At 39.8% G+C, this 27,853-nt stretch overlaps 1 protein-coding gene across 1 annotated transcript; it reads right to left on the minus strand.

The window, feature by feature from the left end:
- Positions 1–418: 418 nt before the first annotated feature.
- On the minus strand, positions 419–26,004 carry rab40c (RAB40c, member RAS oncogene family). The gene is made up of 6 exons (XM_007908377.2): positions 25,829–26,004; positions 9,345–9,405; positions 7,580–7,640; positions 4,633–4,710; positions 2,549–2,771; positions 419–2,271 (listed from the first exon to the last, which is right to left on the minus strand). The coding sequence occupies exons 1-6, from the start codon at positions 25,974–25,976 to the stop codon at positions 1,994–1,996; spliced, it is 849 nt and encodes a 282-aa protein (XP_007906568.2). The 5' UTR covers positions 25,977–26,004; the 3' UTR covers positions 419–1,993.
- Between the last annotated feature and the right edge of the window lie 1,849 nt (positions 26,005–27,853).

A 27,853-nucleotide genomic window follows, 5' to 3' on the forward strand; every position in this document is an offset into this window, starting at 1 on the left:
CAGGGGGAAGGGGGAGAGGTTGAAGAGGGGGAAAGAGGTTCCTGCTTAAGCATCTGGCCCAATGCTTGGTAGCCATGGACTTTAGAGCCCAACCAGCCAGCGCTTCACTGTGTATCACCAGCTCAATGCTTGCCAGCACTTCATTCTGTGCAATTTGTCTCACCCACTTTATACATAACCAATCCACTTTACAGTATATTTTGTGAAATGCTTTGAGACGTCTCAACGACATGATTAGGCGCTATATCAAATGCAAGGATTATTATTATCATTGTGATCATTCCAAACAGTCCTTTATAACTCAGGAAGAGGGAACAAGGAAGCATAATCCTCACCTGGAAACAAAATTTGGCGTCTTTCAAAGAGGGTGTGCACAGTGTGGATGGAAGATATTAAAATAATTCACAAAGAACCAATATTTTCGGTTTTGCAAAAAAAGGTGTATTTCACAGTTGAACAATAAAACTGTACAAAGAAAAATGCCAATAAAACACTTAGATCATTCATGTTAAGTGTCACACAGCAGCTATAATAAATGTGATAGTGTTTTACATAATTGAACATTTATTCATTTTTTTTCCCTTTTTCTCAAAGACTAGATGATGCTCCCAACTGCTCTTTTAGTTCAGAAGGTGGCCAATCTTCAAGGTTACCGTACATCTAAACATCCTGCTCCCACTTTACCTTTGAGAAGTGTCATCCAAATAGAAAGCTGTTGATTAAGATTAGTGATCAAGATGCAAAGCTTTTTTTACAGTAAGAAGAAAAACACTTACAACTAACATTTCTTTGTGTGCGTGTGTGTTTCTTTTTGGGGGGGGTGTGGGGGAGGGGAGGAAAAGGATGCCTCTGATACAATACAAATGTTAAAACAAATGTCAAAACAAAAGCTTTTCTTTATACCAAAGAACAAAAGCAAAATTTTAAAGAGGCCCAACGAAAGAGCTCAAGGTTTTTTTTCACATAATTTCCATTCAGTTTTACCAGAGTGGACTTGAGGATTTTTTTCTGTTGCTGTTTTCCAATTTCTCAAAGGTTGTTTGAAATAAAGAAGCCATACTTGATTTGCCCGATATTAAAATTTACAAATCACGCTCAACACAAGGTGAAGATTGAGATTAAACTCTGCATTACTGGTCACAAGGTTAACCTTCTGATTACTAAAATGGCAGAATAGTTAAGCAACTACTAAATCAACTAGGACATTGTACACTGCGACAGGATATAGCTACAAAATAGTTGACGGATAAATTAACAAGAGAAAATATGAATACATTAGCATTTACACTGTATGGGAAAAGCATACAACCTTGTCAGTTGACCTCTGATCTCACTTGGTCCTGGTCTTTAGACGATAAAGGTACAAGGCATGGTTAAGGTATGAAAGGCCACATGCAGGCCGCTGGAGGCTGGATAGTCTAATATCAAAGGCACGGAAGTTTTGTGATGCAAGTAAGAAATACAGTAGCAAGAGCCATTCTTTGCATTTGCACTGGTTCGATTCCCAGAGATTCTTCTTTACACCGTGTGTCAATAATATTTAGTCAAGAGAACAAATGTTTCTAGCTGTTCGCTCAAGGAAAAGGGAACAAACAATGTTCTGATGAAAGCCATGTAAACATGCCAGCACCACCTTCCTGAAAATTCGGTGTCCCTTTATTAAAACAGTGGCACCTGCAAGTTGCTTTAAATACTAATTTGAAATCTCAGTGCAAATTGCTAAAAACGAAAACGTAATGAGTGTCCACTTCAACCAGCGGTGGTGGTTGGTGGGTTGGGTGGTTGGTTCATTCATCAAAAGTTACGTGTGGTTCCTTTGGGAGGAGGGTTGGGGGAAAATGCAGGGTACATTTTCATTTGGTCCAGTTGGAAGATTCCGAGAACAGTTTGGTGGGAGCTCAGGTTCCCTCAGGTGGCACAAGGTTCGGCAGAAGAGGAGAGAGTGACAGAGAGAGAGCGAGCTCGAATCAAAACAGCCAGAAGAAATCTCTCGCTATGAGATTTTACAGTTAGTGCGTGTGCAGCTCTGAGGTGGGCTCTGAGGTGGCCGTGGAGGTTTAGTGGATCTCTTCAAGCTGTTTCCTTTGCTGCCCCCGCTGCTGGAGGCCAGGGAGTAGGAGCGCCCGTGCATCATGACGGCATTCATTCCATTGGCCATGGAGAAGGACTTGAGGTGACTCTTTATGGCGACTGGTAGTGGTAATTTGTCAATAAGGTGAACAGGAGTGCACGAAACGATGGCTCGACAACAAAGATCCTGCAGAGTGAAAACTAGTGGAGGGAAGAAGAAAAACATATATATAAGCATCGACCGTTTTGAAAGCCGCTTTTAAGCGCTATAAACCAGGAACAGATCCAAATCTTTTCAGACGGTTATTACATTAAAGAAAACGTCAGAAGGCAATTGAATTGAAATAATTGCAGTCCAAGAAAAAAAATACAGGTCTAATCAGTTTCACATGTACTAATTCTATAATCCCATCCCAACCTCCCAACCATGCTTTATTAATAGGACGGAACAGTCGGATTTTATTCATCAGCTTCTTACCTCGGTTTGGTTTCCAGAACCTCTCCATGCCGTGTCTCATGAGCACAATGCGGGACAGTTCTGTGAAGGACTCGGTCACGTTGAAGTTGCAGAGTGGACTGACTTCAAAGAAAGTCATGCCGTTTTTCTCAGCGTAGGCACGTGCCTGTTCAGTGGGAACCTGCCGCTTGAAGGCGAGGTGTAACCTGTTGCCGACCAAGATCCTAGGCACACCCGGAGCGTGCTGTAATGAGAGCAAATATAAAATCAGTTGACGACACATTTTATGTCGCTCCCACTTGCAGCTTTCTCTCAATTTACTCTGAAATTCAAATAACTGTCTGCTCATCTGTTAACAAACAGATGTTGGGATGTTGCTGGCATAGATAAGATGCTGTTTTTAAAGTTCATTTCTAACCATTTATATTTTGGAGTGGAATTTGAGATGCTTTCGAAAGCAGTTCGAGATGCTTACGTTTATGTGAAAGGCACTTTAGCTATTAGCATTGAATTAAATTATTTGTATTAAATTATATTCAGACACACAGCATTTCTCTCTCCTCTACTGAAGTTTCTTGGCTCTGATTATATTCTGACTGGATTTTATCTTCCGCAGCCTAGGGTACTTAAGGTTAATTCGTACCATTCCAACTATTTTGTGGTCACTTTTGCCCACAAAATATACAGTCAATTCACTTTACAGTATATTCTCTGAAGCGCTTTGAGACATCTCGAAGACGTGATAAGGCGCTATATCAAATGCAAGGATTATTATCATAGATAGAATTTCCTTTTAGAGCAAGTATATTTTAGAAGGCTTTTGTAAGAACTCCTATAAAAATTACAGCTCATGGAAGTATTGTATATTGAAATTTATAGGGAAAGCAAAGTAGTTGGATGGATTGTAAAGCATCTCAGCAATAGAAACCAGGAGGTGATGAATGGAAAAACTCTGGGGAAAATGACTAACGGAACAGTGCAATGTTCAGTTTTGGGGTCTTTGAAGTTAAAACTATTCAAGAATTACAAGGAAGGATGTATTTTTTATTAAAAGGTTTGTGTATAGCTGTTGGCATAATTCAACGACAGAACTGGGGCTCAGAAATTATGTTCCTTTTAGCCCGTGACCATTACTCACCACGTGAATAATGGCACAGTGGGTAAAGAAACATCTTCAGCAAAAAACTGGCACCCACGAAACAACGACTCAATGATGTCAAGAGAGATGGGGAGAATAGTGGGAGAGAAATTCCACACCCTTCCTTCCCCCCAAAAAATATCTCCCCAGGGATAATAAACAGATTGTAGTCGAGTTTGTGGGACTGAAAGGTGGATTACTTTCTATGGTTCAGGAGGCAAACATCTAAAAAGTCAATTTTGACAGCCTTCCATCTTGTACATCTTTTGAAGGTTCAAACATCAGCACTGGTAACAACATCAGGGAAATGAATGGTTTTGAAATCATTAGGAAGCAACCTTTCCGTCCACTGGCGGGTAGCACAGGAAAGAACTCTTTCCACTCAGGATGAATGACAACACATCCTGGAAGGAACATCAATGTAGATGGTCTGATCTAACTTGTGACAGAAATAGGTTGAAATCGAACCACAAATGGGAATGCATCCAATAAAACACTGCAAATAGTTTTATAGTTTTATTTTGTTCCTTAATAGAAAAAAAAGTAATAAAAAGCTTTCAAAAAAAAGAAAAATAGCAAAAATAAAGTTCAGCTAGTAGTGTTTGGGTAGCGTATGAGTTAACTATAGGATCAGACTCTAATACACCAGGGTTTACTTAACCTTGCTACAGAGAGAGTCTGCAGGCAGGTATTGATGTTCTGTTCAGGAACTGTGAACATGTACTTTCCTGAACAGCACTGTAAACTAAGTTACACATTCTAACCAAAATGAGTCAGGACTAAGTCACAAATTATACTAGCCCCACATGAGGCATTTCAATAGACCCTAATCTGAAGATGTTGCAGTCCACAACTGGTCAAAGTCTCTTTATAAGATGCTGCTTACACACACACACACACGTGGTATAACTTGTTTATGGAAGAGAATATTTTTGGTTACTTGTAAAGAAAAACTTGTGAAGCTCACCTCGTCGATCTCCTTGATCCACCGATCGATTCCGTCAAAGGACCACCTGTTGGTAATGTCATAAACCAGGAGTATACCCTGAGGAGGAACAAAAAACTTCCTGTTTTTATTTTCATTCAAACAACGACGGATCGTTTTTAAGGAAATGTGATCAGTAAAAAAAAAGTCTGGTGCGTTAGAGATAAGGTTTACTTTTAATGTGTCCAGGGATGGTCGTGTATAATAATAATAATAATCATTATTTGATATAGCACCTTATCACCTCTTCGAGATGTCTCAAAGCGCTTCACAGAATACACTACAAATTAATTTAATGTATATTTTGTGGGCAAAACACAGCAGCCAATTGCGCACAGCAGTGTCCTACAAAATTTGGTCACTCGTGGATTGAGTGACCAAATTATTATTATTTAAAAAATGTTTTTGAATGGATTACTATCCTCAGAAAAGTCACCCACCAACCAACAACTGGGTTCCTACTTAATGATAGGAAAACAGAGGTGTATGTGTGGAGTAAGGAAACTTGGCCTAACGTTTCACCCTGCCCGGGGATCGAACCCAAGTCCTCTCACTTGCGAAGCGAGTGCTCTAACCAATACGCTACAGACTCCACAAAAATAATCATTAACTTCACCAACTGGAACTAAATTCTAATTCTTGGTTTGTTTTACGAAATCACGTTTAAGAAATGATTTGTGATGCATCCCCGAGGCCAACGTGGTGGAATCTGCCCTATTAATAGTGAAAGGACATATTCTTTAGCAAAGGCACAAACTTGCACACGTGCAGCTGTTTGAAAGTCACGTTTCCATCTGCTGGACCTCACCCAATTATGGAGTAAGCTCACTGCAGAACAGAGACAAAACAAATCACTGGCTGGACACGTGGGTCGAGTCATTCATCCCCACCAGGGACCATGATAGTTGGCCCTTTGAAGATACTGGCAAGACATCCCGCTTTATGCAGCACAAGATCATAAGCAGGTTTATATGATTTTCAATGAGAGATGTTTTTTCTTTTAAACCGTGTAATTCCATACAGGCTATTAAATAATCCAACAGAAATTACCACGGTTGCACTTTAAATCAAGGTTTCCTGTTGATCCCAAAAGTATGATTACATGATTTTTTTTCCTGGCTTTCCACAGAGATGTTCCAAGTTTCATTTTTTTTACCCCAAATATTAAGTGTTCCGAGCTGCGGATAAAATTCAAGTGACCGCAAATCAAATTGTGATTTGAAGAGAACAGTAGGATACTTTGCTCTTGTGAAAGCTCTAATGACAGAATCCTAACCCATTAAGCTTATACACTGGAGGGCATCGATGGTAGCAGAACCAAATGATTCATTTGGTAATGCTTTTTGATTTTTTGTCTTAATATGGGAAAGTCTGTTCAGCACACCACCTCCCTGGAGTATGGTGCCCGCATGGCTCAGCTGTGATAACCACAGAAAATTAAGAATATTGCAATGAAACCTCTTAACATGACTCAATGGGGAACAGACTTGTGTCCAGCTGATGCACTGCCAAATAACCCGCCAAATAATCACAGTTACAATATTGTTTTACTGAAGTAATACACTGGGTACATAATGGAAGATTTTAGTAGCCTGGGTTTAGTTACGTTTTGATGACAGGAGACATGGACTCTCAAACTGGATCTCTGGCAGATGTTATCAAGTCGTATCTTGGTGACTTGCATTCTTCATTTGATTTTTTTAAACAAAGAGTACCATTTTTTTCTGCCCTGCTTTTTATATTTACACTTCACCTGCTCCAGTATTTGAAGGCTTACTCCCTCTTCTTTTTTTAAACACTGCTGCAATCAACTATGCCAGAAATAAGCCATGGCAGAATGCAAGTGTGTTTGCCCATCTGAACTAAAAATAACGCTGGGACCATTCTACAAGACATTATCTAGTACGGCAATCGTGAGTGAAGATTTTTGTTGCTAAACAAATGTGTGGTGGACTATTTAAGTAGCTTGTGTTAACACATTGCAAATATCACTGTACAATAGCAAAAATCACCAATATTATTATGCAAGCCTGTGCCATTAGCATTCCTAAAGTCATTTAGGGGATAGAATCAAGAAAAACATTTTTTTCAACAGAAAAGTTAAATTAAGTAACTCGCTCACATGAAACTTAAGAGTTAAAATGTATGTTGCAATTCAAAACGTAGTACATTGATCTACCGATTGTACATTTGAATATTAATCCTCCTGAGATATTAGATTTAGGAAATCACTTAAAAATTATTTCTTGACAACACTTGTATTAGTTTTGCTAAGGAAGGTTCTGCACAGTGGAATAGTTAGAATGGTATTGCGGACACGCTCAAAAATCAAATCACTTATTAATATTTAACATGATTTTACAGGCACAACATCTTAACACAATAACAGATAATAATCCTCGCATTTGATATAGCACCTTTTAATGGTCAAGCCATCTCACAGCGTTTCACAGGATACATAGTACAGTGAAGTGATTACTTGTAGGCTAAAGTGGCAGCCAATTTACACAGAGCAATCACCCACAGCCATGAAATAAATGATCAATTTTATCTTTTGGGTTGTTGGCTATGACAAAAAGGCTTTTTTCAAACAGCCCTGTGGAATCTTTAACATCCACTTGAACAGGCACAGAGGTGAACAAGCACAAAGATGTCTCCTCCAAAGGATAGCACCTCTGACAATGTAGCATAATCGCACTAGATAACCACATCCTCAGTGGCAAATTATCATGGCTATAAGCTTTGTATTGGCAAAAACAAGCAAACTGGCAAAAGGTTCAAGGCAAAAATCGCACTGATCTGGAAAGTCTTCCAAAATGGAAATGCAAATGAAAGCGGTTCTGACTGAGGCAAATACTCTAAACACTCTGGTTAATGGAAAGCGGGAAGATCTAAGAATTGCACTACTAATCTTTTTTAATATACATACCTGAGCTCCTCTGGAATAGGACCTGAAGATTGTACAGAACCTCCCTTGTCCCGAAGTGTCCCTGAAACAAAGAGAACAACCTTGATGAAGGCATACACATACACTTGCCAGCGGGGGGCACTGGGTAGTGAACGAGATTGCGAACCTTGGACATTCCTCCACCCCATCCCCACCATCTCCCCAGAGGGCACCAAGGACAACTGTAGCTCTGAGATGGCTGATGGGGCTCTACAATTGGAGTTTGGAGCTAACTAAATAAAGCTCCGATTGCAGAAACCCAGCATAAAGGTCAGTGTTCAAATGAAATTAAGGCCCTGTCATTCAAAGGTGATATGATTGGTGAGTGATCGAATCAACGCTGAGAGAACTGGAGTCAGCTTGGATTAGCACTTTAGTTACACAAAATTAGTTTATAAATTGAAAGTAACAATTCAGCACTCCTAGTTGGTAAAGAGGGTGCAACGTTCTAATAGAACTATTGCTGACCACATTTCACTAATGCCTTGGTTTCCAACAATTCCTCATTGATGTCTGATCATTTGTCAACTTTCCTCTGTTGAACAACCACCTATAAATCATCCAAATATGCCTGTTCATTGTCGTCTGAAATGTCCCAATTGACAAGTCCCCAGCAGTCTTTTATACTCTGACAATCCTCTGGGAGAATCAGAACTTCTGGGTAAAGACAAACTCTGCATGTCTGGGATTCAAGAGAGCTCTGGATGGATAAAGCCCCACTGCCAGGTAGCAAATTAATTAAAATTTACAAGCTAACACTTTTGAAGTGTAATACTGGAAAAGAGATGGCAGATATTACCACACCAAAACTCTTATTGGTAGCATTTCTGGGCTCTTTACATGTAAAGAGGACCGAGACTTCCAATCTAAAGAAAATCTAATCTTAAAAGCTAAAGGATCACTCTTGGGTGAACTGACAAACTAATGGCAGCATGCCAGTTAGCATGGTAATGTATTATTCGATGAATACAGTTTGATGTCCCACGGAATCAGTGGTCAACAGGAAACCTTGCATTGACAAACCTACTTTGAGGAAAGCAAGGAAGTGAAAGAAGTGTACATTCTGTTTTAAGCGAGTACCCGATGCTGTCTTTACCACGGCTCATTTGGTAGAAGAGGAAGAATTTCTTGTTAAATGCTACTTTATGTATCCCACAATGTAACTGACTTACATTTAAAATGCTCCGTGTCCTTAAAAGTATGTAAGGTCAAACACTTTCATGGAAATCTCCACACACCTATAGCAAAACTGGGTCATGAAACAAAGAAATTACCGTTCAATGTCCACCATTGCAACTTCAGGAGCTACACTTTCACCCCAGCCCCCACCCCAGAAAATCTGTCCTTTTAAAGGAAGGCATGAACGTAATAACGTTAGTAATGCTTTCGTTGAAAGTTACATTTTCAGCTGCTGAATGAATGAACAAATTTATGCTGAATGGGCTTTTATCCGGTCAGGTTTCTGCAGAGAATCAATGCAATGGGTTTTAATTGACCCCCGTTTATTAGGCAACAGCTTGGGGAAAATCACAGACCAGATCCTCGTATTGTCCATGGGAAATACCCTGAAACCCCAGGGGTCTAATTTGTAAACACAGGACTCGGTCCATATGCTCAATCATCTTGTGTTTTACAATGCATCTCATGGACACTGTGAAAAGCATTTTACGTACAATAGACTTCAAGATTCGAACATCACAGAGGGAGAGAGAGAACAAAATGAGATCCTAAATAAAATTCTTCTCACCACAGCTCCAGTTTCACGCGCCTGCCATCCAGCAAGATTGTAGTGGTCTTATAATCAATTCCTGCAACAACAAAAAACACACACAAAATATATAAGATTCTGTCTGTTCAAATTTTGTACGCTGTTTTGCATACATTTAGGATTATGCAACAGTGCCATGCAATACATTTCTCATGCAACACCTGAAATACTGTATTAGAATTCTCAATAGAAATATTATACTTTCAATAACAGCGGTTACTCGAGGACACACAATATTCGTGGTGGAAGAAATTTAAAATTAGTTCTCAAAAGCTGGACTCTGCAGCTTCAACTGCTAGATTTCAAATGGACTTGGACATTATCTCTACGTGAGAAATTCACTTTTCTGCTCACTTGGTGAGAAAAGTTGCAAGGAATAATTTCACCAATTGACATAAAAAAAATTGAGCTTGCTAAAGAAACGCAGACCCACCCACCAGAAATGTGCAGTTTTCTAAACTGATTGGGATCCCCTCCCGACATGAAAGGCACTGTATGAGTGCAATTTGTTGTTGCTGTTTGAGGATTGATATCTTTTTATAAACTCACAAAATAAAAAGAAAATTGCTCCATTCATTTTCAGTGAATAAACTTATTGAGGTTGATTGTTTTTCTCCAATAGCCAAACATAAATCAAATACAAAAAAAATAAAATAATAAGAATCCTTGCATTTGATATACAACAACAGCAAGATTCCATATAGCGCCTTATCACGTCTTCGAGACATCTCAAAGCGCTTCACAGAATATACTGTAAAGTGAATTGACTGCAAATATTTAAATATGTGTGTGGATCTGCTTTCCAATTACGCTTCCAAAAATAACCCACGATATGGAACTTCAGGCCATGCTGACTGTTCTCGTCTCGAGATCAGTTATTCTTTCAATTCATCTTTGCTTCTTAGGTTAAAGTCAATTAAAGTACTGCATGCAGAGATGAAAGTCTTCTCTGGGGAGCTAATTTCTGTATAACACATGACAATTTTGTGGTTTCTGTAGAGTTACTGATGATTTCATACCCCTGTGAGAAAACGTGAGGCGAAGACGTTGAACCTTGAAGGCTGAACCTTTCTGACTCTTTACCGCCTTTCACCCACAAATTACGACAAAGAACTAGTTTCACAAAACATTATAATCGAATTTGGATTTTAATAGCAGTTTGCACAGAAAACCTTTAAATATTTGTATCTCAGCTGATTTTGTTCTTGTAGCATTTAAAAACACAATGCAAACTTTTACAATTAATAACCCGTCAGACATAATGCACGGCTTCAGTTTAATTATTGCCATTTAAGAAATAGGTCCATTAATCAAAAACAATGCTTTCTGTTCAGGTTTAATATTTGAATGAAATCTGAATCGAGTAGGCTATTTAACATGAGAAAATATTTGTATCATTGAAGCACCAGCCAACACACAATTCAAAAACCCCAGTGGAGTAATTTTAAAAACACCTTCAGTCCAACCAAATAAATATCTGGGTAACTGGGAAGCCAATTTGTAACGGCTTCAAAACACACAGGGGGGTTTGATTCACCAACATTTTTTGTGTCTCTTTTCCATTTCAAAGTTTATGCTAGAAACTGCAGGCTGCATCTTACTGCCACGTTCCAGAAACATGCAGTTAAAGGTATTAAATTATTAACTTCTTAAATTATTCAGTACCATAGGGACAACAGAATTTAGGACAAACTTGCGCAATACACTGAAGCTATGGTTGCATTGCCATTTTCAATGAGCAATTTAAAAAATAATTTATGAGAGCACTGTATATAATTCCTTCCATGGGAATGACTGCCTTCAGCTTTAGAAATACTTCTACAAGTACTGTACTCCATAGCTGCACGAAAATCAAGGTTTAATTGTTTTTTCTCCAGAACTTCCATGTCACACATTCCTTATTTTGACTGAATTTGGATGAGTCTCATATTTTCCATCGATGTTCTTGCAGCCAGCTTAGTTTGTGTTCAGAACCCAAACAATTATTCCTTTTACTTTATACACACCAGGCACATCAGCTAAAAGTTGCGGTAAGTCACCCGTTTTGAAGCTAGCCCACAATGCAGTCTGCCAACTTTATTCCTCCATCGGAAAAGCTGATATTTAATGCAAAAATGACCTCTATTACTGAAGCATAATATAGCATTTTAGGCTTATTTATGGCTTCTGCAAAAATATTTCCTTCAATTCAGTTTTGGTGACAATGAGAAAGCCCAGCAGATTTTTGATTAGCTTGAAACTGTATAACCAACTTAATGCTAATCCATCTGGGTATTGGATGTAAAATCCTTGAAGATGATCTTGATGACTCAATCTTCCATCCCCAACCTTTGGAATATCAGATCGGCTTTTTTTTGTTGAAGGCAGAAAAAGAACTAGCTCAAAAGATGAGAGTAAGAAATGAAGAAAGCAGACAGATCAATTTATCAAGTTGAGGTTTCATGATAGCTTGATCTAATTTGTAGATATTGTTAGAATTCAGCAGCTGGCAATAGAAATCTGTCTGCTGAGTAAAGATAGCAAACTCTGCATCCACCGAATTTCTTTCAGTATTCATTCTCCCCACCTCATTCCTCGCACGTCTCCTAACCGTTATAACCATATAGGCTTGGGGGTAGGGTGGGTGGGGGAAGAAATGGTTGAAAAGAAATGAATAGTCCTATATTTAGTAGTAACACTGTACTGCAGTCAACTGGGAGCCATTACTGGACCTAGGAAGGAATTCAAAGCTGGTGAAAAATTAAAGTGTTTTTTTTTTTACGCATACCGTAATGGAACATGCCACTTTGAAAATTCGTGTCCCAAAACAGGAAAAAATAAATTACTTTAAGTCCAATAAAAAATATACTTCGAGCACAATGATTTCAATGGCACAAAAAATGCAGCCTTCAACGCAGGCCTTTTTCATTGTTTAATTTTACTGCATCAAATTTATCCCGAGTTTTCTAATATTACACTCAATATTTCTCTTAAATCTCACTGAAAATGTACCCTTGTGTTTGGCTTTCATGCAAATACACAGTCACTACATTTTAAAATCAATCAAATGTAAGGATTAAGGATTATTATTATTGTTAATGGGTGAAGCTCATCCTTTGAATGAAAAAAGATTAACAATGATTAACAGAGGAACACTTGTACGTAAATTAATGTATTTCAGCAGCAACAAAGTCCTTTCAAATCAAAATGGAGTTTCAAAAACAGGCAATAGGTTTCCAGTAGCCATCCCATAGATACTGAAGCCAGACTGCCAAGTACCTGAGACACTCGATTTAAATACAGCTTTAAAATCTTTGCAAACAAACTCCTGCCAATTTAACCAAAAAAAAACAAAGAGAAGCTGCACGTTACTCGGTTCTTATCAGACTTCTGTTTTCCTTCGCATATCCAAATAACATTGATGCAGCCCAGGGTTTGGCTTGCGATTCTTTTCCATTTACAAACAGGCTTTGCGTAACCATAACTGCCAGCAGTTCAGTGAGCAGCTGCTTATACTTCAAACTGTTTGGCTAACATCCCTTTTTTAAAAATATTAAAAAAAAACTACTTTCAGTTATATGGCCTTTGCTGAAACTACCATTAAGATGGTCACAGTGATTCTGAAATGTTTATATTACCACAGTGGGAGGATGGATTTGGACATTGACAAGAGATGAGAATTATGAAATAGCTTGCAGGTATAAAGGACGCATAGTAGAACTGTTGTTTTTACATATACACACACACTCACATATACACCGAACTGCTCTAAGTCCATAATTACACATTAATTAGTAAATTATGGCCAATTTACCAATCTTGTTTTATTCGCTGTATATATACAATTCATCACACTAGTTATGGAATATGAAAAGCTTGGTGTGATAGCACAGGTTTTTGCACACAGGAATTCCCACTTAGCCAGTTTTCACACTACCACAGCCTTGGGGAATGCACTAAGCAGAACGCCGGATACTTTTCAATCTCTCAAGGTTGTTCTCACAAACCTCTTACAGTCCAGCTCGAGACTAGCATTAGCACAGCCTCAGAACTACTTGCCGACTCCCCTCTAAACTGGTAATAAATCCCCCAAAAAACAAAGAAAAGGAAGGGGGGGGGGGGGGGGGAGAGAGAGCTGAATTTGATTCCACAGCTTCAAAGTGTCAAGGAGAGTGAGGTACAATACTTAGTACAATAATATTACACTTGTCATTGCACTGAATGACGACAGGGAAATGGGTCAGGCTGCCTAGGGATGGAGGAGGGGAAGCTAGAACAAGGTGGTACGAATCCAACATGTGAGCCCTAGGAAAAAGAGCCAAAGCACTCTCGTATATTATAAACGAACGTTAGGGTAAAATAAACACAGTTATTTATTTTCAATACCAGCCTCGTCAGCATTAACTACATTTTATCACCAACCATACCGGATAGGTCACTCTTTTAAACTATCAGAAAGTGCAAATCAGATTTTACAAAATTTGCTTAAGCTGAAGGCATTCTATAAAACTAAAATGGAAAAAAAATGTAATTACAATATATTCAGGAATAAAGTAGCAATTCATAACATATGAAATGATCATAGTGAGACATTACCCTCTGCTAGTTTTTTTTATATAGGTTATAATTTATCTTATTTACCTTCTTGAAACTGTTCAAGAAAGACTCGGGGACTAAAGATGCAAAAAACTCTGATGCTTTAAATGTACATACTCTATTGACAGGGATAACTGGAGGTATCTTACGTATGCCTCATGTTAAAATATTTCATGCAAATAACAAGAGGACTTTGTGACAGGACATCCTGTTTCCTGGAAGCTGTGATGCTTGTGTCTTAATGACTAGTAGTTCAAGGCAACACTAATTACAGTGTGTGTGGGGGGTAGACAGGCTATTGTAGGCCTCCTGGCTGAATAATGTTTGTATAATGCTTCACCAATAATGCCAACCATCTGGAATTTCACAACAAGAGAAGTGGGGAAAAAAGAAAAGAAACAAAACAAGACATATTTGAAGGTATTCCCTCACCACACTTCATAAATTATAGGTATATTCAGAAAAAGAAAGTGAAACGCATGACCGCTAAAATTCTGTTCCTAAGATTCAATCTCTATTTACCTATGAATTATACACTATACTGGGAATGGATTAATTTCTTGAAACTATGCCTCGATGTCTAAAACTACATTTTCTCCACATACATACAATGATTGTGGTTTTTCTATAGAGAATAAGTTCAAACTGATCCCTTGACAGAAGTGCTCAGACAAGGTGAAGAACAGAAAATCATAAGCATTAGGCAATACTATTTATGATTTGTGCAGCAGGAAAACAAATCATGGAATGGCTAACATCAGCCAGAGCAACGATTCGACATAAACGGGAGCATCAAAACAACGGGGCAAGGATAGAATTACAATACTGGCAAAGAAGGGCCACTTGCTGAAATGATCCAGGGTAGAAATAATTCATTGAATGCACTATTCATGAGCTTCTAGAAGCAGAGTAGCTGCAGGCAAGCAAATAAATACAAAAGGTGTGAAAATCTAAAGACAGAAAGAATCAAGAGATTGAGAGTGGGACAAAAATGGTGTGGTGTGATCATTTATTAAATATATACAATATTAAGAGTATTTAAAGGCATTCTGCATCAGTGAGATAAATTCTGACTTTCCACTTCCAACTGTCCCAGCATGTCTGAAATGTCGATATTTCAGTTGAAGTCTATTTAATAGCAAAAGTAGAGAAGAAAACCGAAGTGTACGTGACTGTTGGCCATTGAAAAGTTCTGATGTGCAAGTATAAATGTAAATTATATGCATTGTATCAATTGAAAGTTTCCAAGCAATTCATTTTCAAAGTTATTCTCATTAAAACTAATGAAATTCTAGGTTTCATCTCAAGACTTAAGTCAACAGATATTGTTTTATCTTGCACAGATCACTGATATATATAATATATATATATTGTTAAGTTTCACAATACATATATGATGGTGATAATTATCTCTGTAGTGAATATGCGGCACAAGTTCTCAACAAAAGCAGTTTGATGCTATGTCAATTAACTCCTTCAAGAAAAATATCTGACTGGAAAGTGTATATCCGTAACAGACCATTTTACAGAGTACTGCATCTGACAGATCAATCCAGAACAAAGGCTCCTGAGGCATCACTGACATTTGGCTCAAATATACTTCCTCTCAAATACTGCTCTGCTTTTCTCATAAAAGAACACTAAAATAAAGGCATTTTTGAGACGTGACACTGAAATAGCAACTCTGAAATTTGACTGTGTTGTTTTATATTTAAAGAACATCAGGTCTGAATTAGACCCGTTGATCTGTGGGATGGGGTAAAGGGAAGAATGCATTACACTTCTGCTTCTATGGAAGCTGCAGTTCACTATATTGTACTCTGCATGAATGTTGTTCAGATATCAAAATGTTTCATTGCTGTAATTACCATCATGGTAGACTGACAGCACTGCAGGGTGCTAAGAAGGGAAACGCACAGGGGCTACTCGAGATGCATGAAAGAACAAATTGAGTTGTCATATAATGTAGTTACCTTAACCTGCCGCTACCCACTGGATCTCGATGGGCTTCATACAGAAATGTTATTTTGAATGCATATCTTCAATACAGATTCAATTAAAAAGATTCTAATAAACAGATATTAATTCATTTCCAGCTGCTTAGCCACTGATGTCACAACAGACCATTTAGCTCTGTTTTATAAAGATGCCCTCTGATTTTTTATCTGTATCTCACAAACAGTGGCATCATGAGGATATTGATAGTTTACACTCAGGGTGATTAGACAACATTTAAGGAATTTTTGGGAAGTTGGATGGGTGGGCTAGATGGATCTATAGTCTACTGCTTTAAATTGTTACTCTTTCACAATCTAAACATTGTAGGGAGATCAATACAAAAAGTGGTTAGTGCACTAAAATCCAACCAATGAAATATTATTGAAAGACGTGACAAGTAAATACTCATACAAATCAGTATTCTTTGTGAAATTCTAGTTGAAAGCTTCAACCACATCATCACCTTCCTGCGTAGCTTTGAAAATACATAAACTGTGCAAAATATAATCTTCTACGCATCAATAAACTGCTAAGGTCACTCACACTTGTAGGTGTATTTAGGGCGGCCAGGATATGTGGAACCACAGCCAAAGCAACAGTTAGTTAAGTGCTCTGAGATGCTAGCCGTGTGAAGGAAGCTGTATAAATGCAAGTTAATGTTGTTGTTTTTGCTGTCAGCACCTTCTGGCGAGGAAAAACCTATAAAAGACTTCAACTCAAGGCCTACCTCAGCTCCTAAGATTGATCGTAAGGCATGCGTGCTGCCTGAGCGGAAAGATTTCTCACTGCATTTCAGTAACACTGGATTTGCAACCCTCGTCTGTAATGAACCTTCCTCAAATATTCCTCAAAGGGAACATGCATAGTGAGAAATAAAAGTAGTGAATATGACTTTCAAACAACTGAGCAGCTGTTAGCGTGGGCTTGCATGCTGGTTTCCCTGTTATCTCTAATAGTCTGCTGTGAGATACAATAAATAACAATTATTGTGTCTGCAGTGCCTCTCAGCTATCTGTTATGAGTGTAAAACACATACCTCGGATTTATCAACAAATAAATACAACAACAACGTGCATTTATATAGCGCTCTCCATGGCGGGGGCCGTCTCAGGGTGTTTAACAATGGCGGAGCCTGGGGCCGAGAGGTGACAAAGACATGGACAAGGGTTTCGGCATCTTTTGGGGTGAGGTACTGTCGGAGACGGGTGCAAAGACGGCTGCTTTGTGCAAAGAGTTCTTGAAACATTATATTTTAGAATTAACAATCCCATAGTGTTTTTACTTGTTTACAGATAACTACACAGGATTAAAACAAAGTTTGTTAATGCAGTACAGTTAATTTACTACACTGCCTAATTATCCGATGGCTTCCCAGGATTAATAAATTGAGATATATAAATTATCCAGACAGTTGGAGGATTTATATTCTATCAAATGCTCCCTTTCACTCTTGCTTTCTGACAGCACTAGCCACAAAGCATATGCATATCTCTTGAACAGCATGCCATTTTGCTTTGTGCTACTGTGCTTCAAGCCAAACACCAGATTAGGATTGATGTTTATTGTGGGAATAAAATCTGATCCTCTGTCGTTTCCTCTCTTGCTGCAGCTGCTGTTTGGGATTGTAATCTGCGCTTCCTGTTCAGTGCTACATTAAAAAAATGTTGTTTTTTTAAACAGCTATCTAGGTCAGTTTGTCAAAACATTCATTGTCCAATTTGAAAGTCAAGGTACAGAGCAAAATAAAGCCCAAACGCACCCAACTTGAAACAAACTTTGCATAGAAAATGAAATAGAAAATGAACTTGTATTGTATTCCAACAATAACGTACATTTATTTAAGGATAAAGTCAGTTTGCGATATCACAATATCCCTTGGGCTAAGCATTTCTTTCAATAATTAATTCTGTTTTAATTAGCTCTACTTGTGATGACAAACTAAGATCATAATCAGTTCCTTACAAAAAAAAGCTGATCAAACTTATTTTTAACTGGAGTAAAGTATAGAAACTATAAATCTATAGAAATAAAATGTGCTCAGTTTATATACCATCTACTTTTTTTTTGAATGACAAGAAAAATTGCACAAAGCAAGTAATGGATTAAATAAACCTCAGGGAAAACCATCAAAATAAAATCTATTCCTGCACTGACTAGTACTAAAGAGAGGTTTTAGTACATTGCTCTTTAATATTATTCAAAAATGAATAACAAATCACTTTATTTAATTTCTGAACAAAAAATTCCCATTAAACATCAGATTTGAAGCCCACGGTGAACCACAATATGGGGTAAAATTGACTTTTTCTGCCACAAGATAGAAACTCCCTCAGCTTATTAATAAACTGTTGAGCACATAAATAGAATATGCAGCGGGGGGGGGGGGGGAAGGAAAGGCACGAATGAGAAAATCTAAAATTCTTTAGATAATTCACATCCAAAGTAAAATTTGATATAGACAAACTTTTTTCCTGTCGTTCCAACTCTGTGCATTTTTCCTCCTACTGAGAATGCATAATAGATTATGTCTTGGCTGCTGTTATGCTGCTCCATGTCATCATGAAAAGCACTTTGCAGAGTTGAAATAGGTCTGACATTTACCATTACCCTGCTCCCTCCACTCCCCCACCCCACCAAAATCAGCATCTAGTGGCTTTGAATAAAAAAAACTGCTAAAAAGAAACAAGTCCATAAGCAAATCTAATGGCCTCAAGTGAGGAAAACAGCATTGTTTTGCCTTCAGGCAAATTAACAAAATCAACTCATTTTCCTCATTTCCAAAGTGAGGATAAAGAGAAAAAAACACAAATGAAAACACTTGTATATTCAATATAGGTTTGCACTGCACTACTCCTCCATAGTACAAATACCTTACATCCTTTCCACCTACACAGCACATAACTAAGCACAAGAGCAAATAGTGAAACCTTCAAAACTCTGTTCAACACAAATTACTAAGTGCCATTTTCTAACAACCATATAAAAAGGAACATAACGCACAATTAGTTCCTCCAACTGACATCTGGATATTATTTTTAAAACACCAAATTTAATACGAATACAAAGAAAAATGTATTGCAGCGTTTCGGATTCAATGGCTTTCTATCTTTCGAAGGACATTTGAGAACACGAAGTCTCGAACTTGCGGCGATTCAGTTTGGAAATCCAGACAGTTGGATAAATTGGTTATTTCAATGCTCTAATTTGCATAAAACCCTTACATCTTCCAAATAAGGTCAAAATACTTCGACTTAACGGAGCATGCTATGGTTGCTGAGCAACATATTTTCACGTGACACAAAACAATCACACCGCATTAACAAACTTGCAATCATCTCCCACTATCACTTAGCTGCTGGTTAACCGATAAACCCACCCCGAACAGCGCATCCCTCTCCCGAACAGCACAAGTAATACAGACAATGTATTCCTTGTGCCGCAACAAAGGGAAAGAAAACGTAAAGTTCCATTTTAAAAAGCTCTCCGTCTTACAGTGATCACATCACCTCTGACCGTGTAGAATTTGTCGAAGGGAATAGAGCAAAATATATTGCCAGCCACTGGTTTCCCGAAAGGCAAAAAGACTTTTCGGTCTTAGGAACTGTGGATCCATTGGTTTGAACAAAGCGCTAATTTTGAAAACAAAGTGTTTGGCAATCTGCCAGCACGCATCAAATACAAATTAGTACTTGCATTTGCGTTCCAACCCAAGACTCGGCTGCAGTTTTTTTTAAAAAATACAGCAGAATCATATTATTCTTTATTCACACAATGGAAATTAATGGCAATTGTAGCACCCGCTCAAATTAAAATTGCTAGGAATATTACTGAATAATAGTTAAAATACGTTATTTCATTCCTGTCCTACTTTCGTGGGCTTGGATTCAATGTCAGTTTCTAACGAGCCACAGGCTAAGAAAACAGGATGAATACAACATAGCAAAGATGAGTAAAAACATGTTGAAAGGTTTGAACACAATACAGCTATTTTCCTTGAGCAGCTGAGGGAAGATTTGAACCTCAGCTGACATTTTAAATGTACCAAATCCTTAAAAAATGGGTAACTTTTACCGGTCATCATCAGCAAAGGGGTTAAGTGCCTTGGAGAAGCACAGTATCACTCATACACCACACGTCAAAAAAAACTAATTCAAAATAAAACCTCACATCTCGCCTGCAGAGCAAGTAATTACATACCTTTCTGTGATGTTCAGCAATGTTTCTGCTGAAAATCATCTACTAGTTATTTACTCAAGTACATTGTGAGAATTCAGAGTGTGTCTGAGTGCTTAAAACCACTATATCGCATGTGAAACTAATGCTACATTTGAAATATCACCCAGTACGCAAACTAACCAAGCAATATACGCAGTAGCCATGATCTGAATGCTGTTTAACATGACAGGCCTATTTGCTTCTTGCTTTCCTTGCTAGTCTTTGATAATCCAATAAGCAAAATTGGTTGTGATTCATTCAATATTTCAAGATTAAATAAACTAGACCTCTTGGTCAGAAATAAAGAAGAATGGCTAATAGTGGTGTTGGCATGGTGCCAGTGGTTTGGCTCGGAATTAGTGTGGCAAGTCAGATCTGTGGTTTGTGGGTCCAAAAATTCAACAGTTAACAAGCTTGTCCCTTAGATATGATACAAGGTCAAATCACATCTATCTGTAGGTTAACCTGCTTTGTTGTTTGAGGATAAAATATATCTGTCTTTACATGGTAAGTAATGGACAGCTATAGGAAATCCTGCATCCACACAAGACAGACGCACTTTAGCAAACTGCCGATAAAGAGCAACTATTTACACGGCAAATGAAATTCAATCACACAAATGTTTCCAATGATTACTCCCCAGTAATACAGCCAGTCCCACTTGTAAATACTACAAACAACATCATTAAAGCGAGAGTTGATTAGCTAAGACTGTGCAATTTTAACTGATTAAACTCCAGCAGTAGTCTGAGGATACCGGGATATCTCCGATCCCCCACGCCTTTGCTCTTGCCTTCCTGAACCTAGATTCTCCAGGATCAGATAAGCAGGCTGAGCAGCTTCTGAGGAAAGTGCACCCCACAAAAAAGACACCACACACGTGTGGAGCTCCACTAGTTTCGTTCTCATCAGCAATTTTTTTTTGGGGGGTCAGACAAGCATCTGACAAGGTGAGGAAACCCATCACCGTGCTCAAGAGCATCCAATCCAAACTGAGAATTCCATACATCTCACCTGCACCCGGGAAATTCCAGAGATAGATGGGTGGAATGGAATGCGCACTCTCCCCCCTGGAGGGATGCATCCTGCCTACATAATTCCGGAGAGGATTAGGCGCAGGTTTGTCTGGTCAGCAACCAAGTGCACCTCTGACTGCTTCCTGAGGCTAAACCAGGTGCTGCAAAACTTTAGCATTCCGCTTCCCCTGAGCTGAAGGGCTTCGCTGCCCTGCTCCCCACTTCTACTTATGCCCTAACTTTGCCCAACACCGCTGCTGAACCAGATTACTATTCAGTAACTAGAGGTTTTTGTAGTCTTATTAACTGTGCAGAGTACATCATCTTGGTATGATGTCCTGATATTTTCTGAAAGCTAATGTAAATCTATTACTTTTTCTAGGAATTAATGCACATAAGTCTTTGGGAAGATTGAGTGTAAAACTGTATGAACAATATTTCCTGTAAGAGCTCATACTGTATAAATTGTGGGCCTGTTAAATGTTTCACTGGGAAGTAATGTAAAAAAAAAACAAATGAGTGTACAATAAATTGAACATTTGATGTCTCCATCCAGTGATGTTTTCAACTCAAATAACATGCCAGGATTAAAAGTAGGCAGGCGGATTTAGCCTGTTGAAATTAATGGAAAAAAAGACAACTTTTGATTGAGAATCTGCAGGATTTCTCTCGAGACATCTCTTGCTTCGGGGAAATGCTGCTTAATAGCTTTGGCACAAAGGGAGTTTTATTATAGCTTCAAAAGGCTTTGTAAAAGTATGATGGCTTAAGACTCCAAAGGAGTGTGACAAATGTCTCATCTGGCAGATTGAAGCCTTTCACCGCTTTGGGATCTGGTTAACCCTTCACAAAACATAAGCCGCAAAATAAAAGAGACTTGGTAGTTAGCAACCCTACTAAAGATGTATACATAACAGGAGCATCTGGAATACACATCTTTCATGGTTTTGTAAATTCTCAAATCACAGTTGCGTCACATTTATTCCACTATTACCCCATTTTCAGTCATGCTCGTTGTGTAGAAACCTTGCATTATTTCAATCTGTAGGGTATTGCATGGCTTGTGAAATTTCAAGAGCTTGTATTGTAATTCAAACAGATGAGTGGCGCATGCCTTTGGCAGAATATCGATTTCTTTTAACATTTGTAAATATTAGTGTGTAGAAGGATGACAATACTGAACAACAAATGTTTTCTTGTATTCATTAGCTTAAAATGGTCTGCTTTGAAAAGGCATTAGTTTTAAAACTGGAGTATTTAAAATAAATTGTCATCTTCATGTGATGAGTGCTATCAAACACCACCAATTCCTTCTATTTCTTCTCCTGCCCTAGTTTACATCTGTATTCCCTCCCCTGTAAAATCACTTTTGAAAAAAACTAAATCTCTCGATTTACCAGGGATATTGATTGATGCATTGCCCTATAAAACTGCTGCGTAAACAATAATAAAAACGAAATAAACTTCTATTTTCAAATCGCAATTGTCTGTCTCAAGGTCGCTTAACTCTCAATCTTACGATTCCAAGTCTGAGTGCCACTGCTGCCATTTACTTGAATTAATTTACCTAAACTGGTTTGGCTATTCATTTCTGACCTGGCTGTTAAATTCAAAATAGTCTAACACCCTACTCAACACTTCCTGCTTACCAAGGACATGGAAAATATCCGTGGTGCTGACCATCTTGCCCTCCCATCTGGATGAGGATGTGCACAAATGAATTGCTTGCAGAAAACAGTCTCCATTATAACTGATTGATAGGATGCTCCTCATGTTTTCTTTAATGTATGCAGTGCAGTTTGTAATATCAACTTAAATGTTGGCATTATATTTAATAGCTACATCCATATCAATCGCAAGTGTAAGTCAGGATGGAGTTTCAGAAATAAGAAAATTAAGAAAAAAATAAAGTGGTTTTCCCTTTCTACAATGCCTCATAGGCTCTCATTCATGTGCAATTTAGACCAAGTGGAGTATCAGTCAGGGAGGTTTGACAAAAATGTTAAACTATTAAGTACAAGATTCAGTACACATATTGCATCGACAAAAAATAATTCCTCCCTCGCACCTCCAATTCAATCTGGTTCAATTACCAAATAGGACATTTTACAAAATGTTAAATAATTTAGTCTGCAAGCAAATACAATAATAGACTTTAACTAAGAGTGTGCTGAATGACTTCCTTTAGACCATAAATATTCATTACATAAAGTAATTAGCTTGTGAGAATCTCTGTTCTTTTGAGCAGCTGCGAACATGATGCTTAGAACCTAAATCAAAACAAAACGTTGCTTGCTTTGGACCAGTGGAGGAGAGCACACACCTACTAGGATCTACTAACTCCCCAAGTTTCTGTATCAACTAAGTGTGCATCAAAGCATCTGCTGTACACAATATACTAGCTGCCTTGGACCTGCGTTTATGATAGTCATAAGTTTTATGTGCTACCGGTGAGTGCATTTTGCAATTTTGTTTACTTCTCATGATTCAGTAAAATACGCTGCCTTTCAGTGATAAGCAAAACATTCTGAGACGAGAAGGAAGACATTATCTGTCCCTCCAACATTAGTACATACTTTCCAACCTTCTCACAAAGTTTTGGTAAACCCCACATAGGGAATTCCTTGCCCACATTCTTCAAAGTTGTTCCATTGCTGGTATTTTCCAAAAAAGTTAAAATGAATAGGAATATTAAGAATTTATAAAATTGATCATAAATTTCAATTTCAAATATTATATTCCCCCGATGCAGAGTAAAACCACGAGGGATATAGACGCCACACAAGTAAATATGATGTTCATCAACCCTGGCTTCACTATGACTCTTGAAACCTACATTTCAAAACAAAGGTTAAATGTTATGAGTTAGAGTTTAAAAACATTTCAGGATACTGTGAAGTAGCGATTCAGAATTCCACCTAAATTGCAAGAATTCACGGCAGTGACATTCAAAATCAGGAAGGCAAGAACTGACCACAGAACTAATGATCGCAATAAATATTAAAAGAATGCAAAGGTAATAAACATTTGCACACGAATACAGTTTCCATCACAACAAAATCTAGCCAACACGATACTGGATCCTTGTTTTTGTGTGTGTGTCGCTTTGAGACGTTATCCTGCGTGGAGGGCGTTATATGGTTGTTATTGCCTCGAAGAAGTGATAAGGCACTATAATCAAATGTTAGGATTATTATTATCATCAGGAGTTATTTAGTAGTTAGAGGTAACTATTCGACTTCCCCCCACCACCCCACACACAAACACAAAATAAAATTATTATACAAAATTGGAGCTGAAGCTGCCTGTAAAGTAGAGCCAACTATAATCAGTGCTGCTACGATGATGATGAGGCTTGGATCCCCCATTACTGCCAACAAAGTAGTCACTACACTTGGAGACAGAATATCCTGTGAAGGAATAGCTTTGAGACGTCTCAAAGACGTGATGAGGCACTCTATCAAGTGCAAGGGATTATTATTACTAATATTATTATTAAACAGCAGAACAGCCTCGTTACAGTATAACTGAAGTGGAGTCCTGTAGCTCAGTGGTTAGAGCACTCGCTTTGCAAGCGAGACACCTGGGTTCAATTCCAGGCAGAGGGCGAAACCTCGGGCAAGTTTCCTTACTCCACACAGAGTCTAATAATAATCCCTCCAAAAAAAACAATAACAAATTGGTCATTTTCAATCCACGACTGTTTGTAGGACATTGCTGTGCGCAATTGGCTGCCGCATTTCGCCCACAAATATACAGTCAATTCACTTTACAGTATATTCTGTGAAGCGCTTTGAGTCTTCGAAAAGATGTGGAAAGTGCTATATCAAATGCAAGGATTATTATTATTATATATTCTCACGACTGTTTGTGGGATGCTGCTCCGGCGCAACTGGCTGCCGTGTTTCTCCCACAAAATACTGATACAGTCAATTCAGTTTGCAGTGTAAGCTGAGGAGCTGTAAGCTATAAACTGAGACATCTGGAAAACGCGATGAGACTGTATCAAATGCAAGGACTATTATTATTAATATTACAATTATATCGCATGAAGGAAGCGCTTTGAGACATCTGGAAAACTTGACGAAGCTCTGTATCAAATGCAAGGATTATTATTAATTATTAGTATTATATCCTGTGAAGGAAGTGCTTTGGAAGACACTTTGTGGCTCTATATCAAATGCAAGGATGATTATTATTATGATTATTACATCATGAGGACCGCTTTGAGACGTCTGGATGACGCGACAAGGCGCAGTGTGAAATGCAAGGCTTATTATCAATTATTATTATTATATCCCGCGGAAGGGAGCGCTTTGAGGCGCCCGGAAGGCCGCGATAAGGCACTGTATAATAATAATAACAATAATAATAATAAATCAAATGCAAGGATTATTATCACATCCTACGGAGCGCTTTGAGACGTCGGGAAGACCCCGACCAGGCGCCGTACGAACAACAACAAATAACAACAATAAATCAAATGCGAGGATTATTACTACCATCGCTGTTATGAATTATGATGTGGATTGTGATTATTAATAACACGCCCCGTGAAGGAAAGCGCTTTGAGGCGTCAGGAAGACCGCGATGTGTCTGGTGTGCAATGCCCGGTGGAGGGGGGTGGGGGGGGGGGGGGGGATCGCCACGAATTATTACCGTTGCTGTAGGCGTAGGGGGACTCGCTGGCTCCATCCTGAAGGCTCTCCAGGATCTCTCCTTTGCCCACATCACTGTCTCCCACCAGCAGGAACTTCAGCAGGTAATCGTAGGTTTTCACCGGGCTGCCCTGGCCCGTTGTGGTCATCCTCCGTGAGACGCCCGGTTTTTTGACTCATCTCACGGTCGACAGGGCGGGCGGGCGGGCGGGCGGGCGGACAGCGGCGGCGGTGGGGGAGGGGGAGAAGTTAGGGAGGGGGGGGGGGGAGGAAGGTGGTGGTGGTGGTGGTGGGGGAGAGCCCGGGGGGAGCGCGGGGGAGAGCCCGAGGCCCGGGTGGTGGGGTGGGGGGGTGGGGGGCGGAAAGCGGGAAAGAAAACAAAATCTCCTCAGGAATAATAACAACGGACGTCGAACTCTGCCGCTGCCGCCAACTGAAGGCTCCGGAATCACAGGCCCTTTCCTTTCCTTCACTCACTCCCTCCGCTTCTCTCTCTCTCTCTCTCTCTCTGTCGCCCTCTCACACTCACTCACTCACTCCACTCGCACTCCTTTTTTTTTCCGTCGTCTTCGCCGTCGCCGCGGCGGGGTCATGTCGCGCATGCGCTCCTCGTCCCGGGGAGGGACGCTCCGTGCGTCAGTCACTGCGCCTGCGCGACTCGCAGCGGCGGACGACAACAACCCCCCCCTCCCCTCCCCGCTCGCGCGTCCTCTACTGCGCACGCGCGACTTCCTCCAGCCGACCACAACCCCCGCCCCCTCCTTCTCCTCTCCCGCGCGTGCGCGCCCGCGCCCGCGCGAGGAAACCCGTCCTCTACTGCGCAGGCGCTACATACACCCCCCCTCTCCTCGCGCGCGCGCGTCTTTGTAAGGCAGCCCTGCCCTTTAACTGCGCGTGCGCGACGTCAGCCACTCAGCGACTCCTCCCCATTCCCCGCCCCCCCCCCCCCCCCCGACGGCGAGGCGTGTGCGCATGCGGCGCCGACCCACCCGTTGCCGGGCAACAGGCCCTGACGGGATGTGTTGTCCTTTACGCACAACAACAGGAACGGGTCGGGAGGACCTTCCCCAAAGGCGCTGAACGATCAGAGGTGGGGGGGGCGGCCAGGGTGGGGGGGGGAGGGGGCGGCCAGGGTGGGGGGGGGGGCGGCCAGGGGGGGGGGCGGCCAGGGTGCGGGGGGGGCGGCCAGGGGGGGGGGGGGCAGGGTTTTTGATATCATTTGATCTCGCGCCTCCAAGCGCTTTGCACAATATAGTGTGAAGTACAATATAGTATACAATATAGTGTATAGTACAAATATTCCCTCCAAAACCCAAAACAATAATAAATTGGTCATTTTCAATCCACGACTGTTTGTGGGACATTGCTGTGCGCAATTGGCTGCCGCGTTCGCCCACAAATATACAGTCAATTCACTTTACAGTGTGTTCTGTGAAGCGCTTTGGGACGTCCTCCCGACGTGAACAGCGCTATATCAAATGCAAGGATTATTATTATTATTATTAAAGTGGAGTGACTGTGGTATTTTGTGGGCGAAGTGCGGCAGCCGATGGCGCACAGCGACGTCCCACACAAACTGTCGTGGATTGAGTTACCAGATCTCAACAAGGAGCGGATGGATCATAGAAGGAGGCCATTCGGCCCATCGTGTCTGCGCGAGCTCTTTGAACAGAGCTTCCAAATCAATCCCACGCCCCCGCGCTCTCTTCCCCATAGACCTGCAAACTTGTCCTCCCCCCCTCCCCACCCCCCAAAATTATCTATCCCCAATATTGTACTGAAGTGTTAGCTCGCTCGAAGTCCTGAAGTGGGTCTTGAACCCCCTAACCGAGCCGAGAAACTGGCAAAAAAGTATAGGTGAAGATATGTAATTACTCAGGAAAGGCATATTATTGTATTATTATAAAATAAGACATATTTAATAGGAAAACTAATGGGAGGAAGGGGTATGGGAGAGGGGTTTTGGAGGGATGCAGTACAAACAACTACCAACAAATTGCATTCGTATAGCGCCTCTGATGTCTGA

This window comes from Callorhinchus milii, unplaced genomic scaffold (assembly GCF_018977255.1).
Source record: "Callorhinchus milii isolate IMCB2004 unplaced genomic scaffold, IMCB_Cmil_1.0 Scaffold16, whole genome shotgun sequence".
In the NCBI taxonomy this organism is placed as follows: Eukaryota; Metazoa; Chordata; class Chondrichthyes; order Chimaeriformes; family Callorhinchidae; genus Callorhinchus; species Callorhinchus milii.

Bases quoted from the DNA above. Each gene is read 5' to 3' on its own strand.
- rab40c (XM_007908377.2), bottom strand. From the start codon at position 25,976: ATGACCACAACGGGCCAGGGCAGCCCGGTGAAAACCTACGATTACCTG. The intron at 9,406-25,828 runs GTAATAATTCGT...TTGTTGTTGCAG, and splicing joins CCCCTACGCCTACAGCAACG to GAATTGATTATAAGACCACT. The intron at 4,711-7,579 runs GTATGTATATTA...GTTCCTCCTCAG, and splicing joins CCTATTCCAGAGGAGCTCAG to GGTATACTCCTGGTTTATGA.